The sequence below is a fragment of the Gavialis gangeticus genome, unplaced genomic scaffold (assembly GCF_001723915.1).
Source record: "Gavialis gangeticus isolate Ggan-Ray unplaced genomic scaffold, GavGan_comp1, whole genome shotgun sequence".
Classification (NCBI taxonomy): domain Eukaryota; kingdom Metazoa; phylum Chordata; order Crocodylia; family Gavialidae; genus Gavialis; species Gavialis gangeticus.
Window position 1 is genome coordinate 16,358,037 of NW_017729019.1, and position 15,903 is coordinate 16,373,939.

At 49.4% G+C, this 15,903-nt stretch overlaps 1 protein-coding gene across 1 annotated transcript in view; it reads right to left on the reverse strand.

Annotated features, from left to right (window-relative positions):
* Positions 1 to 467: 467 nt before the first annotated feature.
* The window catches only part of TFEB (transcription factor EB), a 53,203-nt gene continuing 37,767 nt past the window's right edge, over positions 468 to 15,903 (reverse strand). The window contains exons 9-11 of the mRNA XM_019514228.1: positions 7,241 to 7,299; positions 2,502 to 2,657; positions 468 to 615 (exon numbers count right to left, since the gene is read on the reverse strand). Coding sequence (XP_019369773.1) covers positions 590 to 615; positions 2,502 to 2,657; positions 7,241 to 7,299 — 241 coding nt within the window. The 3' untranslated portion in view covers positions 468 to 589. The remainder of the gene's footprint in view (positions 616 to 2,501; positions 2,658 to 7,240; positions 7,300 to 15,903) is intronic.

Consider the following 15,903-nt stretch of genomic DNA (forward strand, 5'->3'; position numbering starts at 1 on the left):
GAGCTGGGTCTTAAACACCTCCGAGGATGGAGGCTCCACCACCTCTCTGGGTAACCTGTTCAAGTACTTTGCTACCCTCCTGGTGAGAGAGTTTTTCCCAATATCCAACCTCAACTTTCCTTGCTGCAACTTGAGCCCATTGCTCCTTGCTCTGTCGTCTGCCCCCACTGAGATCAGCCCAGCTCCATCCGCTTTGCAGCCGCCCTGCAGGGAGTTGAAGGCTTCTATTCAATTCCCCCTTACAGTTCTCCTCTCCAGACTCAATAAGCCCGCTTCCCTCAGCCTCTCCTCACAAGTCACATCCTCCAGCCCCCAAACCTCTGGCAACGCATAGGGGGTGCACGTGCACCCCCTGAGCACGGCAGTGCACCCCTACGAAAAGGCGGTCATCGCTGTGATCACCACTGGCCTCTGTTGACACTGCTGGCGGCATCTGCAGGTGTTGCTGACCCCTGGTTAGGCCCAGATGGATCTAACCTTAAGGTCTTTTGCTTTGTGCCCATGAGCTGTTCAACAACTGGAATGAGAGGAGCTTATATGAGATCTCCATTTTGCAGTATTGTGCCTGTCTCATAATACAAGAATGATTTCACTGGATGGTCAGACAGCAAAGGGATTGGTCAAAAAAGGAACAAAAAATATGGTTACCCTGTGAAACTCAGTGGCACGGGATGTCACGAAGGACAAGTGCTTAGAAGAATTCAGGAAAGGGGTAGAAAAGAAGCATATCCACATGCAATATAGGAACTGGCATCACAAAAGAGACTCCAAATCCAGTCAACCCAAATGTTTTACCTCCAGTGAGAGTCAGTAGAATACACAAAAATCCCTGCAACAGGCAGGTGTTGTATAATCTGCCCCTTCAAACATCCTACCCTAATCCCTAGAGATTGGCTTAAACCCTGAACCATGTGGTTGAATTTCTCTTCCAAAACTTTGGACATAAATCATTATAACTATGTTTATCCTCATTATTCCTATAAAAGTTTGAATCCTGTTGACTTCTTCTCATCCACGCCAGCCTGTGACAGTACATTTCAGGCCCCGGTTATAATTCAAAGCTGTGTAAAATAACCTTAAACATGCAGGGAGGGTATAAACCTTCATGCTTCAGGACATCAGCCAACAACTAACTGCCTCAGGGTTAAGAAGCAGCTGTGGTTTTTTGCAGCTTCCTCTGAACATCTGTTGCTGGCCACTGTTAGACACAAGATACTGGACGCAATGGACACCTGGTCTGCTCCGGTGTGCCAATGCCAATGTAACTCAGTCACCAGGGGTGAAGGACCACGGGCAGCTGCCTCACTACGACTACAGAAAGATGCTTCAGGAGCCACTTGCATACAGCAAAAGAGTAGCTTGGGATGTTCTCGTTTACACTCAGGGAACAGATAAGGACTCAGCCCAGAATTTAGGACAGACAAAGCTCTCATAAAGTCACCTGTCATGTGCGCTCCAGCTGTTGACCTGGACTATTGAAGGAGGCAAGAATGAGTGCAAGCAAAGATGCCCGATTTGGAGAAGCTGGGCTCACATCTCAAGCCCTTCTCTGCAGCAAGTGCTGTCTACTTCGTGCCATGTGCTGCACTAGCAGGTAACTTGTGCCTGGAGGCAGTCATGCTCATAGCCAAGGCATACAGCCAGATGGCCAAAAAGTGCTGAGAGTGCCGTAACATGGATACACCAATCCTTACAGCTCTCCGCCCATGAGGCACTGACTGAACACACCTAAAACACTCTGCCTCACTGAATATTATGGTGGGAGGAGGGGTGGAAAGCAGGCCCTTAAGGTATATTCCATGCAGAGCCCTGATCTCTGATCCAGAGTATTGAGAGCAGACCTACCTAGCGCTGAATAAAAGCAGAGGCAGAAAAGGAGGGGGAAAAAAATCATCTGTCAAAATACTTCTTTTGCCAGCATCCCCTGAGCAGAAATGGAAAAAAAAAACCCTTGTCCCTTTGTCCCCTCACTCGCCCTCTACAGATGCACACGCAAAATCTAATTAAAATTTAGCAGAAGAGCGAAAAAAAATTGACACAGGGTTTTTAGCTTAAAGAGAAAAAAAAAAGAACGGGAGAGAGAGAGAAGATCTTTAACAAAGGCCATAATATTAACGGGGCTGATTCGTCAGCCGCTACCTGATAATATAGAGTTGAGAGAGCTTTATTAACGTTGGAAGCCTTGGCTCTTTGTTAATTACGGGCTTTGCTAATGATTTGGAATATTGGCCGGTTCTGGGGGATGTTGATGAATAGAGACCTCGCCAAGATTTATTCCTAATTATCTCATTTGTCTCCCTCCATTACTTTTTATGGCTGAAATTTATGGAGCTATTACCGGGGCCCTCGCCACGGCGCTGAGATGATTTGGGAGAAGAGAGATGTTTAATAATAATAACAATAATAATAATAATAAAAAAGCCAGATTAATAGGAAACCGATTACGCAGCCATGGATGGAGGGGTCTTTCCTAGCGGCCACCCCCTCCACTTCGGCACTCACCTCGAGCCTTATTGTCTCTGGAACATCTTTCAAGAGGAAGCTGTGTCCTTGCCAAGGAGCCAAGGGGGGACGGCTGGGGATGTTGAAAGAGCTGTTTGGAAATTCCTTCTGGCACCTGTTCGAGCCCCCTCTGTGTCCCTCTGGCAAACTCGTTTCTGAGAAGACAGCAGAAATCCATCATGTTTTTAATATTTTTGCCTCCCCACCTAAACCCTTTGCACGTTCCCTTTCCTCACAGCTCCCACCAGCCCCCTCTTGCTGGTTTCCTCTTGTTGGGGCTGCTCACATGCCCCTTGCTGGGTGGCAGAGAGCGGAAAACGTAGTGGGGCCTGTTTGGGAGGCAGGCCCAGATCCAGTCCCCAGGGAGAAGTGGGGAAAGATGCCCATCAGCATCAATGGGGCTGGATCAGGTTGGTTGGAAACCTCATTGGTGTAAATCAAGCTTGGTGAAGTCCATGGAGTTACAGCCATTTACGTCAGCTGAGGATCCAGCCTACATGGGCATTGCCTGTGCAACACAGAGGTGTGTGAGTAATGATTAATCATCAGCTCTGGTGCTCACATTGCAGTTTTCATTTTCGCATCTCTAAGCAACTCACAAACCAGGCCAGACCCATTATTGCCATTTTACAGATGGGAAAACTGAGGTATAAAGGGGACTGTGATGAGCTCAGAGTCACCCCATGTCAGAGCTATGGATAGAAGCCCATCCCTCTGAGTCCCCCATCAGTCTCTACCCACTGACTAGGACATACAGCCCCCGCTGTCAGAAGTGACTTAAGTTTAATTCCCCCATGCCTCATGGAAGGGGCAGGACCTACCAACTCCCAGTATGCACAAAGGACTGCATGTTGCTAAAGCAGAAGGGCTGCAAGAGATCCCAGTTTTCTTCTCTGCTTCTGTACCATTTTTGTGGTTTAGGCTTTTTTGGCACTTCTGCTCAGAGAGTGAAAATAGACTCATCAGTTGTGCGGGTTCCAGCAGGGAGCTGCATTTCCCAGCACGCTGAAGATGGATTTAAATAAAAAAGAGGGAAAACCAGGGAAAGCTTTTCCATGGAACAAGACCTTGCAGTGGACCCAGTCTCCATGGCTGCATCCTTTTCCTGGCCTTCCTGCCTGGTTTCTGGGATTAATGCACTGTGGGACCCTCCGAACCCTGTGTGGAGGACCTGAGGCTGAGGTAGGAAGGGGGATGGGCAAGGTTAGCTGCCATCCTCTCCCTTAAATAGCAGAGGAGCAGGTGGAGTGCCATGGCACCAGCTTCTTTGCTGAACAACCAAAGATCTTCTTGGGTCCAGGAGAGTATCCGGAGTTCTGCTACAAATGCACCACTCCAAAGAAGAGCAAAGCTTTCCAGAAGGACTTGCTGAACCAATTTTTCATCTTTAGAAAAACGTTGCACTTTTCTTTCTTTCTTTCTTTCTTTCTTTCTTTTTTTTTTGCTAAATGTCCTGGAGATTTTTTTATTTTCTCTGTTGAGCAGGGACTGGGTTGCAACCCAGAGTGAGACCCTTCAGTGGATGTATTCAGAAATTGCTCCTGAGTTTTGGCAGCTAAGAGGTACATCAAGGAGAGGTGGTATTCAGAGCTGAAGAGCACTTTTACCTGCCACTTATTTCAGGATGTCCAGCTCCTTCTAACAGCTAGGCCCAAGATGTCTTCTACTGGGTGGCCAGACATTGAGGTATCCCAAATCAGTGGCTGCTTCCGGAAACATCAGATCAGTGATATTCAATCAGGGCCCACAGCACCCGGAGTGTTGCGAGACTTCTTTAAGTGCGATGCACAATATGAGCAGTGTTAGGAGTGCAAAAACCAATGCCTGATTTACAAGATAAACGCAGAGATTTTAAATAGGAACCCACTGTGTCAAAACCATCCTGACCTGCTGTGGGGCTTTCTGAGTTCTTTGCAAAGAAGAATTGCTCCATTATTTTTCTGTACTCAAAAAACAAGTGAAAGCTAAATGCTGGCATTTTTGAGGGGTCCCTTGAGCCTAATGAGCAGTCCTTTGAGTCTAATGAGGCTAAAAACAGGTGAGAATCACTGCATTCGACTACATCTCAATGTGCGTCTACACAAGATGCTTAACTGCACGGTAGGGCAGTTTAACTGTGCAGCAAGCATGTGTGTCTACATGTGTACATGCTTACTACACAGTAAACTTTACTAATTGTGAGTAAATTTGCTACCTGCAAATGCAAGTAGCAAATTTACTCTCAATTAGTAATGGTACAGTAGCACTTGTGTAGACGCCTGACTGGGAGCAAATCTGCTCCCGGTCAGCCATCCACCAGGCAGAGGGAGATTGCTCCCTGCCCCCGGGAGCTGTCTACTGCTGAGGCAGGCTCCACCACAGGAGCCCAGACGGGGACTATGTCTCCCTGCCTGGCAGCAGGGAGCTCTGAGCCCCCTGCTCCAAGATCATGATTGGGGAACACGGGCTGGGAAATCCTTATCTCCCAGTGCCAGCTCCGCGACTGCAAGGCTAGCGCTAGAAGACCCTTATCACCCAGCACCGGCCACACGGTCATGGAGCTGGTGCTGGGAGCTGCCTGCTGGCAGGGGCTAGGAAGCTTGGTCCCTGCCCAGCTCCATGAGCATGAAGCTGGGAGGGGAATAGGCTGGTGAACAAACTCCCCCAGCTCAGCTCTGTTCCCTACACTGCTGAGCTGCGGAGCCAGGCAGGGAACAGGCTCCCCAGCCTCTGCCCCAGGTGCCAGGTGGGGGCTGGGAACTGTCGTGGTCAGGGGCATTGGTGGATCGGGGCAGGGGGCTGGGACCTGCTCCCCCCCTGCAACTCTTTCCAAGTTCTCTGCCCCTGATCAGGGAGCCGGGGCCAGGAGCTCCCTGCTGCCAGGGCAGAGGGACATTGTCCTCACCCTGGCAGCAGGCAGCCTCCGGGGATGGGAGGAGGGGAGGAGGATATAATGTCCCAGCCCTGGCCCATTGCAAGGCCCCCTGGAAGCGGGAGCAGCTTGCTGCCATTAGCAGCAAATTTGCTCCCACATCCTTGCATGTGCATGCACACAGACACTCAGACCCCCACCCCAGCCTCGGATCGACTCCAAGATCTACTGCAAGAGGCTCCAAGATCAACCACTGTGGCATCAAATCTGCTCCCTCGGGACTTCTGGTCCAGAGACTGAGAACAGAGGGATGTGTCCACCACTGAGAAATGAGCCAGTGCTTATGCAGATAGTGGTCTAGGCCTCAAGGAAGGCCTTCTCCGTCCCATGTCTTGAAGCTTCCTTCTCCATTTGAAAACCAGTGTGAACAATGGAAACCCAGACATTTTCTTCCATTACTCTCCACAGGAAAATCCTGATAATGATTTTGCACTGGTCCAGTCTTCACAATCAAAAGGCCAAGTGGTATTTGTCACTGGCCATCTAGCAGGATCTTTCACAACACCGGTGCCCTGTTTCCTCCTCTGTAGGTTTTCTCCATATTCCTTGAACAACTGAGTAAGTACATCAAGCTATTCTCACCTGATGACATCCCACATCTGCAGATGGAGCTGCTTCAGTGGTGACAACCTTTTCTTCTTGTTCTCGTCTTTCAGGCCCATTGGAACAATCAGATCAAACAAAACCTTCTTTGTTAGAAGAAAGCTGATTTCAGAGGTGGAGACACTGATGTTTTAGTCAGATGTACGTTCACAACTCGAATATTTTATTCAGAGGTGTAGCTGGGGAGCTCCATGCCCTGGGTAGCCATGCGACATGGGCAGTGCTGCCTACCTTGGTGGTGATCACAGGGAGGCAATCAACCACTGCTGTGGTTTCAGTTATTTTTGTGCCCCCCCACTAGAGGGGCATTCGTCCTATTTGCTCCCCTTTGGTTACACCACTGGTTTTAATACTGCAACAGGGGCATTTGTCCTGTTTAACCCCCTTCCATTACACTACTGGTTTTAATGCATTGGTTGGATGAGAAATAGCAACTTTCAGAAACGTGAAACGTGCTGGATTTTGTGTGTTGCTGCCTTTTTTGCAACAGGCAGTTCTGAAAAGGCACACTTCTGGGTTGGTAACAGATTGTCGGTCGCACTTTCAGGCTTTGGCCGCCACAATTTATGCGAGCATTGACGACCACTAGCCCGAGGCACGTGTACACAAATGCTGGCTCATCTCGGCACTTCTCAACAATCGAGTACAAACTGACGCATCAAAACAGCAAGCCCTGCCCATTGTCTCCTGTTGTCCGGCAGCAAGTCCTGAAACACTGCCAATTTGACTGGGAAACAACTCCTGCCAGTGGATAATAAATGTTTCACATGTGCAAATTGGCTTTTTTGCCACCTACTTTGCCTCCCCGCAAAGCCAGCCCAGCCTCCCAAAGTCTCCCAGTAAACATTTTCCCAGTGCTATCAAATTCGCTATACAAAGGCAAGCCAAGGCTGTGTCTTATCTCAGTCGAGTATTATTCCCATATCATCCACTGTGTAAACCTACTCGCCTGCTGATAAGAAGCCATGCACAAAAGATCAAAGGAAGCAAGAATCTTATGCAGAGGACTTGTGAGGGGCGGGGGGAGGGGGAGTTATTATAAATTTGCAGACACAGAAAGAGCTGCTTTCCATCCCAATAACCCAGATTAAAATTACTCCAAGCTGGTTTCACTAGCAAAAGGGAAAGAAATAGCACTGCGTGCTGGGGAACCCCAACTTACAGTCGTGGCTCAGAGGAGCCCTGTTGTACAGTACCTTGTGCTGAGACTTAATTGTCGCCAGCCTGCTTTGCCCTTCCAAGGTGGACTTGCTGGAAGGGATGGCTTCGGAGAGTCCTCTTGGCTGGAAGAGACATAAAGCAAGCGGTTGATAATGAGCTTGGTACTTAGCTGAGGCTGCATCTGCTTCTTTGCTAGAGCTGAGGAAGAGCATTTTCTATCCAAAAGCCTCTCTAACATCTCTCCCAATTACACAGCGAATCCAACAGAAAATATTACCAAACAAACCTCACTTCTCACATCTTCCCTGGACCATCATGGCTACAACCCCACTATTACCCTACTACAATATAACCACACTAAGGCCTGCACCCAGGAAGGTACTGAATTTGGGGGGAGTTTCCATGAATGTCAAGGGATCTACAGGTTCTCAAGAGGGTCAGGCCAATTTTAAGTACCGCATGAATCAGAACCTGGCTGGGAAGGTTTAGACAGGGACAATCCTACCGGGTTGGAGCCAGCACCACATGGATGTGGCGTGGCAAGTTGCAAGAAGCAGCGTGGCAAGGTGCAGCGTGGCACTGCCTGGCACAGTACATGAGAGGTACCAGCGTGCCCTCGGGTGTTTGCTTTCCATTACAGACTGGCTTGAATAAGCATCTCCGACTGCTACCAGTGCCAATTTGATTCAGTCGGGAAAGGTGTCATGTTCTCAGCGAAGTGCCAATGTAGGAACAGGCATTGATCAGAACCGATTGATTCCACGTGTACGAGTGTGTCTGTGTCTGTCTGCAGCAAACAAAGAAATGTGAATAATAAATTCACCAAAACAAGTCAGTGGGCATGTCTACACATTCATTAATGCACTGTTGCTAATGAGCATTACATTGAGTGCCTCTAATGTGAGGTACTAAATAAATGCACATTAGGCTGCCCTAATGCGCAGTAGCAAAAATGCATATTTTTTTAGTGGCGCTTAATGCACAGTAGCCTGTTGTTACTGCGCATAAGTGTATTAGCACTTTTTTAATGCAACTCTTTAATGTGTAGTAAAATAGGCTCCTGAGCATAAAAGCACATGTGTAGATGCTCCCAGTTTCAGGACTATTGAAACTATTGGAGAATCCAAGTCCAATTCAGAGAATAATTTCAGTTCTTCGCTGTGCCCTCCCTGCCAAAAACAGTCTAAAAACATCTTGTTTCTACATTTCCTAAGTGAACCATTTTGACTTTACATTCCAAAAAAGAAAGAAAATGTCATTGTGAGACTGACCTGGATGTAATAAGTGGGTCCGGCGGCAGTCGGTCCCGAGCAGAGGGGTGGAAATTGAGCAAGCCACAACCCAGATGAAATGTTTCATTGCAGGTTGAATGAGATGTTTTGATCAACCTCAAGTGATTGCTTCTTTCTAATTTTTTTTCCAGTTCGGCCACTGAACTGACAATCCATTATTCACAGAGCTCTCGCACTGACATGGAAACAAGACACACCCCAAAGTGCTGCCCCTGGGACTTGTTTCTGAGCTGCAGGCTCCTGTGTCACGAGAGGCAGTGAATGAACCCTTGTCTTGCTCAGCAGATATTTCTATGCAGAAAAATAAACAACTCCTGGGAGTTGCATAAATCGGCAGGATTTGTCTGTGTGCCAGGTAAGGGTAAGGGGGAGCCGGATAGGTAACGTGGCAGCTAAGCCACTGGCATCCATTTCCCCTCCTCTGTCCCTTTCAGACCCGCTCACCGAACACCAGCGCCAAGACTGGGTCCCGAGACATATGGAGAGGAGTGATATGGGGTGGAAAGCTATACGCTTTGCATTCTGTGCACTGACTGGGGACACGTGCTCCCACCACCGTGGGACGGGATCTCCTGGCTTTCCCCTGGGAACAACTCACTAAAGTTTAGTGCAGGCGTTCCTGATTTGCACCCTCATAGTTATGCACCAGGTGGAAGGCTGAGGCCTCGATGCACCACAGGCTAGATCCTCTGCTAATGCAAATCAGTGTAGCTCCACGGATGGAGCTGCACAGTGACGCCCAGCTGATGACTTGGCCAGGAGGGCCAGATACCAGCTTACGCAAGTCTTTTGTGAGCTCACTGAAGTCAGAAGTTGGCTCCACAGATATTGGTTCCAGACTTCTCATTCCCATCCTCTCAGTGCAGTAGGAGCTAGTACCGGACAAATGCACCTAGTCCCCAAGTGCAGAGTTCACCGATGTCACGTCCAAGAGCTAATACACATCTTGGCAGCAGCATTGCTCCCGGCAAAGAGGGCAGCGTCAGGATTCATACTCAGCATGCACTAGGGCACTCACGCCAGAATTCACACTCAAGGCCACAAGCAACAAGCAAACCTTGACGGCTTATGTGCCAGGATTCACACCCCCAGGACTGGAGAGCTCTCATACCTCACACCTTGCATTGGGTCCCCACTGAATAGTGAGTATAGCAGAGAGGTCTCTGAGGGTTAAGTCCTGTCTACTGAGAAATCACCTTTCCCTCAGAGATCAATGAATGCCACAAGAGAGCAGAGACCATGGGCTTCATCGCACCGGACATGCTCAGCTTGGAGATATAGCGACCTCTTTGCTATGCTTCTCCAAAGAGGTAACTCAGACCCTACTCTCCTACCTGACCACACACAACACTGTCTCAAACCAGCCTGGTGGTGTGGTTAACCCAAGCTAGCTGGCCTAGCTGGGGATGTAGCCCGGAGGTGCTGCTTTTCCCTGGGCTGGTAACCTGCCTACTTTGCCGTGTGGACACAAACTAAGCCAGTGGGGGACTATCAGCACTAATTCAACCTGAATTCTCTCTCCTCCAGGCTGCAAAGGACAGCAAAAAAACAACTGTCATGACCGGTTTTGTTTGGAAGGACTGGGGAGGCACTTGGATATGACAGCGGCACTGCTCCTAGACAGGTGGGTATTTCCTGGTGCAGATGGAGTTCACCTAGCTGAGCATTCGCACCCCAACACACTGGCACAGCGAGTCACTCACATCCCGCGTGCCAGCATCCTGTATCCCAGTAACTACGTGCCACTTGAGTGCCCCTCCAAGTGCCTGCCCCAAGGACCCTGAATGATGCCCACAAACTGACACAATCCCTCCTCCTCGAATTCTCCCAGCTGTAGCGCCCCGCTTCATTGTGTGGGGACTGTGGGCCAGATGCTCCTCTGGAGCAAGCAGCCCCGGCTCCCTGGACATCAGCAAAAGATGCTGATTTGTAGCACAGAGGCTCACGCGAGGAGCGCTTGCGTCAGACAGCACGCACGCCAATGGGAACGTCCCCTCTTCCATCCCAGCCACGGCCCATCGACACAGATGGCAAAATCTAAATGTTATGATAAGGTATTTCTCCCAAATTTCCATCTTAATAGAATTACGAGCCTGTAATTACCCTACAAGCCTGAAAAACTGCCGGAATCCCAATTAGGAATCTGAGGACATAATTGGCCCCTAATTAGAAAGATTTGTCAAATGTGAACAATTTTCTCAGCTCCTTATTTTCTTTTTCTTTCTTTCTTTCTTTTTTTTTTTTGCCCCAGTGAAAATATGAATATTTTCTTTTCCCCTCCACCTTTTCCCTCAGACAGGCGCTTGTGTTCCCCCAGCCAGACCACGTGCCAGCACCACATTCTTTCAGGTTCATATGAAAGATGAACTCCCCAGCAGGTGTTAAGCCATTTTTATATTTCCTGGAAAACTGTGCTTAAAAAAGAGAGAGAGAGAGAGAGAGATTTTCCGAACGGCTGCCTTGGGGTTTTGACTTTGCTTAGGCGGCAAGGACAAGACCTGGACAACACGAGGCAGGTCAGGGCAATGGACTCCACAGAGGGAACGGTTGTTGGTGCAGCTTTTTAAGCAATGAAATATGGAAGAGGCAAAAGTGCATCTCAAACCGCTCTGCTGCATGTTGCAAAGGGCTAGAAGTATGGGCGGGTGAGACTGCGTGTACAAAGCCAGTGCTGGGATGCTTGGGGGCACGGGGGCACTGACACAGGCCAACACGTAGATGCAATCCAGCACAGCAGTGTCAGGATGTGAGCTAACATAGCACTACACAGACACAACTTAGCACACAGTTTCGCATCCATACATAGGCACAACTTAGTATGCTAGCATACAGACACAGTTCTTATACGTGGGTGTAGCTACGCTAACACAGACTGGCAGGGATGGGCTCACACCTACATAATTCAATAAACCGTCAAGAGGACAAACCCTATCATAGATATATGCACGCACAAACAAAAAGCCTGTGCACCTGGAGCGACCCGCAGGCACATACGCCAACACACCAGCAAGCTGTCCAAATAAACCCAGCACAGTACAGAGACGTTACACACAACAACGAGTGGGAAAACCCCCACAGCACACAGGCGTATGTACACATTACATGCAGATATGAGGAGAGCAGTGCATAGCGTTGTACAGGCATGCAGACCCAAACGGTAAGGGCTGGACCCTCAGCTGGTGTAAAGCCATAAGTCACCCCAGTTGAGGTGATAGCACTAGATACTGACTGCTATAAATATATCTGAACACAATTAGTGGCATTCTTCAAAATGACATGTATGCTCAGACGCAGAGAGGACCCATAACATGTATGTGCACTCCCACATGAACTAAATACAACACGACCCGTGCTGACTAATGAACATGCCCAGACACCTATAGCTACTGCGCACATGTAGAACTTGCATATTGTACCAGAGACATTAATGCAAGTTCATCTTGACTTAAACACACTCACTGGGTGGCCGACACATTTTTCCAGCTCTTGGACAGTATAGACAATGCTGAGAAGCAAACGCCCAAGCTAAATCCACCATGCTGTTTAGATCTAGTCACAGCAAGGTCTTTCATTCACAAGACAGCACAACTGCACTACAACTGTAAAAGAGAATGACCAGCAGAAGAATATGGAAGGGCCGTGGGATGAGCAGGAAAGAGAGAAATGCTAAAGTAAAGGGAATGAAAGAAGCAGAATGACAGGGTGGATGATGGGAAGAGGAAGACTGGATGGAAGAAATGAAGGAAGAGGAAAGAATGGGCAACGTGAATGCTACAAGTAGTGAAAAGGGAGCGAATAAGGTCCGCCTATAGCAAAGGGCTATTCACACTGCAGTAGCTATAAGCAGTGCAGACTCCAAGGACTAGGTGGATGGTCCTGGGGGAAAAAAAGACCCACTGCACTACTTTCAGCCCTGTTGTGCGCAGCTGCAGGAAGGGGCTGCATTCTTGCAGCTATGTTGCTGTCTTTGGCTCCTATGAACCAAAACAGCCTTGGGTGTGGGATTGCTGTAAAGGATCAAGAAACCTGAACTGTTTCCAAGAAGGGCAAGCTGCTTTACAACCCACGCAGCCCAAATGCAGGCTGGACTGACTGCAGATGCATGGGAGCACACGCTCGCAATCTGCAGCTCCAGCAGACTAGCGACAGAAAAGGGAAGTGAGGGCTTTCGTGCAGCTGTCTCATTTGAATGCGACTTGCCTGGTTTGCCTTTAGCTTTTCAGGGAAGCCTCCCCCTCCCCCCCCACAAATTCAGCCTCTGAGAAATGTCAGACATTCAGAGCAAAAGGTTGTCCGAGGGGAAGGCTCTCGGTATTTGGACTTTAACTACAGAGTTTGTGATCCGGAGAGAAGGTGATGCGTGTATGCCCTTGAAACATGAGGCCAGCTCCCCAGCTGATGTGAACCGATGTAAATTGATCCACCTCAGTGGTTTTTACTAACTCCATACCAGCTGAGCACCTGGTCTAGCAAGTTAAGGGTTAAGCTTGTCTCAGGATGAGGAAAAGGGCTTTTGGATTCCAGCGTGGCACAGAACAGCACTCAAAGGGATATGGGTTATCAATGGTTTTTGGGGCGTACCGAATTGCCAGCCCTGGGGCAGGGGGAGGTCAGTGCCCACTGTGGATTAGTAAGCCGAGATCACCAACCTGGCATCCACAGAGTTAAGCAGAGCCTGGCATGGAAAGGGTGGCCCTTGTTGGGCACAGGAACAGTTAAATCATCCAGGGACCAGAGGTGAATGTGAAGGGTCTCCAGGTAAAGGCTTGTGCTGCATTGCTGGCTAATCATCATTAATAATCATTCATTAACACTTCACTCTTAGATCCAGAGCACCTGACACCCTAGGGGCTCCTTACATGTCACCAGTGCTTCTCCCATCTCTTTACTGGGGGGCGGGGGGCCCTTTTGCCAGGCCCCTGCCAGCTCCCCACCTGGAGCCTGCACTTGCATAGGCCCTGTGTGCAGACCTGCGCTCTCCCTGGACAGCAGGCCCTCCTCTCTGAGCCGGGAATTACCAGCCCTATTGTTCCCAGCACCTCTCTTATACAAGAAGCTCTTTAGTTAAAAGAGAGAACAGGAGGGGAGGGAAAGGGGGGAAGCCTGGTTTTCCTAATTAACAATTAGCGCAGAGTGTGCTGCTAATTATGTGGTTCCATGTAATTAAGAAGCTAATTAGTGCAGTGTCAATTAAGATTTAATTAGTACCCTTGTCAAAAATACTTGAAAGAGCAGTTTATATGCAAGTACTTCAATATTTCAGTGGTCGTGATCTCGCCGTGGCGGGGAAGCAATCTGCTTGCCAGCCCTGATCTGAGCCCGCTAACAGCATTCTGGAGTTTATTGATATTGTCCTTTAAAACGCTGCCGCTTGTATCTCAGTAACAGGCACTTTTATTGATTCCGCTGGAAACTCTCTATGATGTGGCCAATTTTCGCTCCCCAAGGGGCCTCAGCTGGCTTCTGTGCTTTTCCGTGTAGCGGGAACCAGGGGGGCGGTTTCAACAGTTGCCATTGCTCCAGGAAGGACTCGGCGGAGCGGACTGGGGGAAAACACTTAATAGGCATGCTTAGGGAGGGGATGAGGGGCTGCCCAAACCTTTCCCGGGCCTGTGCTGTGTGGGCAGCTTGCCAGAAGAAGGGGGCACCGAGCTATCTACATCACAGCTGCTCGGCAACGTTGGCATCCAAGGGCTGTCTGGCACAGCTGGGAGCTCCCTAGGTTAAGGAGGCAGTCACTAGAGCCTAAAGCCGTCTCTCCATCTGAGCCTTGTGACCATGGGTTTCAGCAAGGCCTGCTTCATCTGCGTCTAACTTCAGGCTTTTTTACAGGCTCTCATGGACGGACGTCTCTGGGGCAGCTTCCCTGCAGCAAAAGATCTCCCAGGTCTCGCCTGACTCTCTCTTAAGTTACTTATATAGCACCCTCCGAGCGTCCGTCTTCGCTGTACTTGGCTTCACAATGCCCACAGAAGTAAGTGATGCTATTCTCTCCAGATCAGGAACTGAACCACAAAATCAGCTGGTCAAGGTCCCACAAGCAGCGCGTGGTTGATGTAGACACTGAACTCGCTCAGTCCTAGACCGTGGAGCTAATCTAGTATCACCCTTCCTATGCTGGCTCCAAAGGATGGTTTTCCTAGCGGGTATGCTGTGTTGAACATAAGAACTGCCATGAAGCGGGTGAGACCGTAGGTCCGGGAAGCCCAGTCTCCTGTCTCACTCAGATGCAGAAGACAGGTGCTGAGGGATTTAGGAAGCCTAAGACGGTCACTCACCCGTCTTCCATATTCAACACCGACCGATGGACCTTTCCTCCAAGGATTCATGCAGTCCCCTTTTGAACTGGACTAAGCTACCAGCCTCCACAGCTGCTTGTGGCAACAAGCTCCACAACTTCATGACGCGCCGTGTTCTTTCAAGGCCGTTCTCCTAGGCTGAGGCTTTTTGGTACCACCAAGGAGCTGTGCCAGGAGCACCGCAGTGAAGCATATTCCACTTGCACCAAATCCCAGCAATGAGGCAATGCTGCTGCCTTTGATGCTCAATGCCGGGTTCCTTGCCACAGCACAGCAGTGGTGCTGACAGGATGCAAGCATGCAGGGATGGAGGGCACTGTGTTGTGCCCAGAACCAGTGTTTATGCAGGTTCACTAGAGAGCACTGGAAGCATCCAATGGAGCAGGGTGTGAAAGCTTGTGCCTCTGAGTGAGTGAGTCTCTAAGGTGCCACCCTGCCCTGCCTCTTGTCCGTACTCCTGGTGGAGGCTGCTATTTGGAGAGGACTTCCAACCAAGATGCATAAGAAAGGAAAGGCTGGCTTGCACCTTCGGAGCACAGTGAGGACCAGGGGGAAAGAGGAAACTGCAACATGGGGAAAAGAGCTGAACTTTCTGTGCTTTCCATTCGCTGCCACACACTCACAGGTTTCAGGACAGAGCAGGGAAACACTGCTCTGTGCATCTCTGAGTGCTGGCACGGATGGAGGATGCTGCCTTTGGCCAGGGCTAGGCTGGATGCATCCTGGAAAGCCAGAGACTGCAGGGGAATCGGCAAATGTGGTGGCAGCAGGGATCCACAGCAAATCAGTTGTTTCTATTTTTCAAAATGGCCAGTGAAGTGAAGCATCCACTATTCACACAGGTCTGACTAACAGCAACAGGGCTAAGTAAAGAAGAGACTAAAGGGACATGTCTCAGTGCTGTCCTGCAGCCCCAGGCTACAACACAGCTGTGCTGCCTACAGCAGGGGACTGTCTGCCTTCTCCTCCTGGGGAAGCTACAGCATGCAAAGGCATCCTCAGTGCACAAGGAGAGCTAATGCAGAGTGCCCGTTGCACTAATCTAGCACTAACTTCTCCATGAAGACGAGTCCTGCTCTGCTCAGACCGCACGGGTGGATTAAAAGAAAACAAGGGGTAAATTTAGAACCAGAAA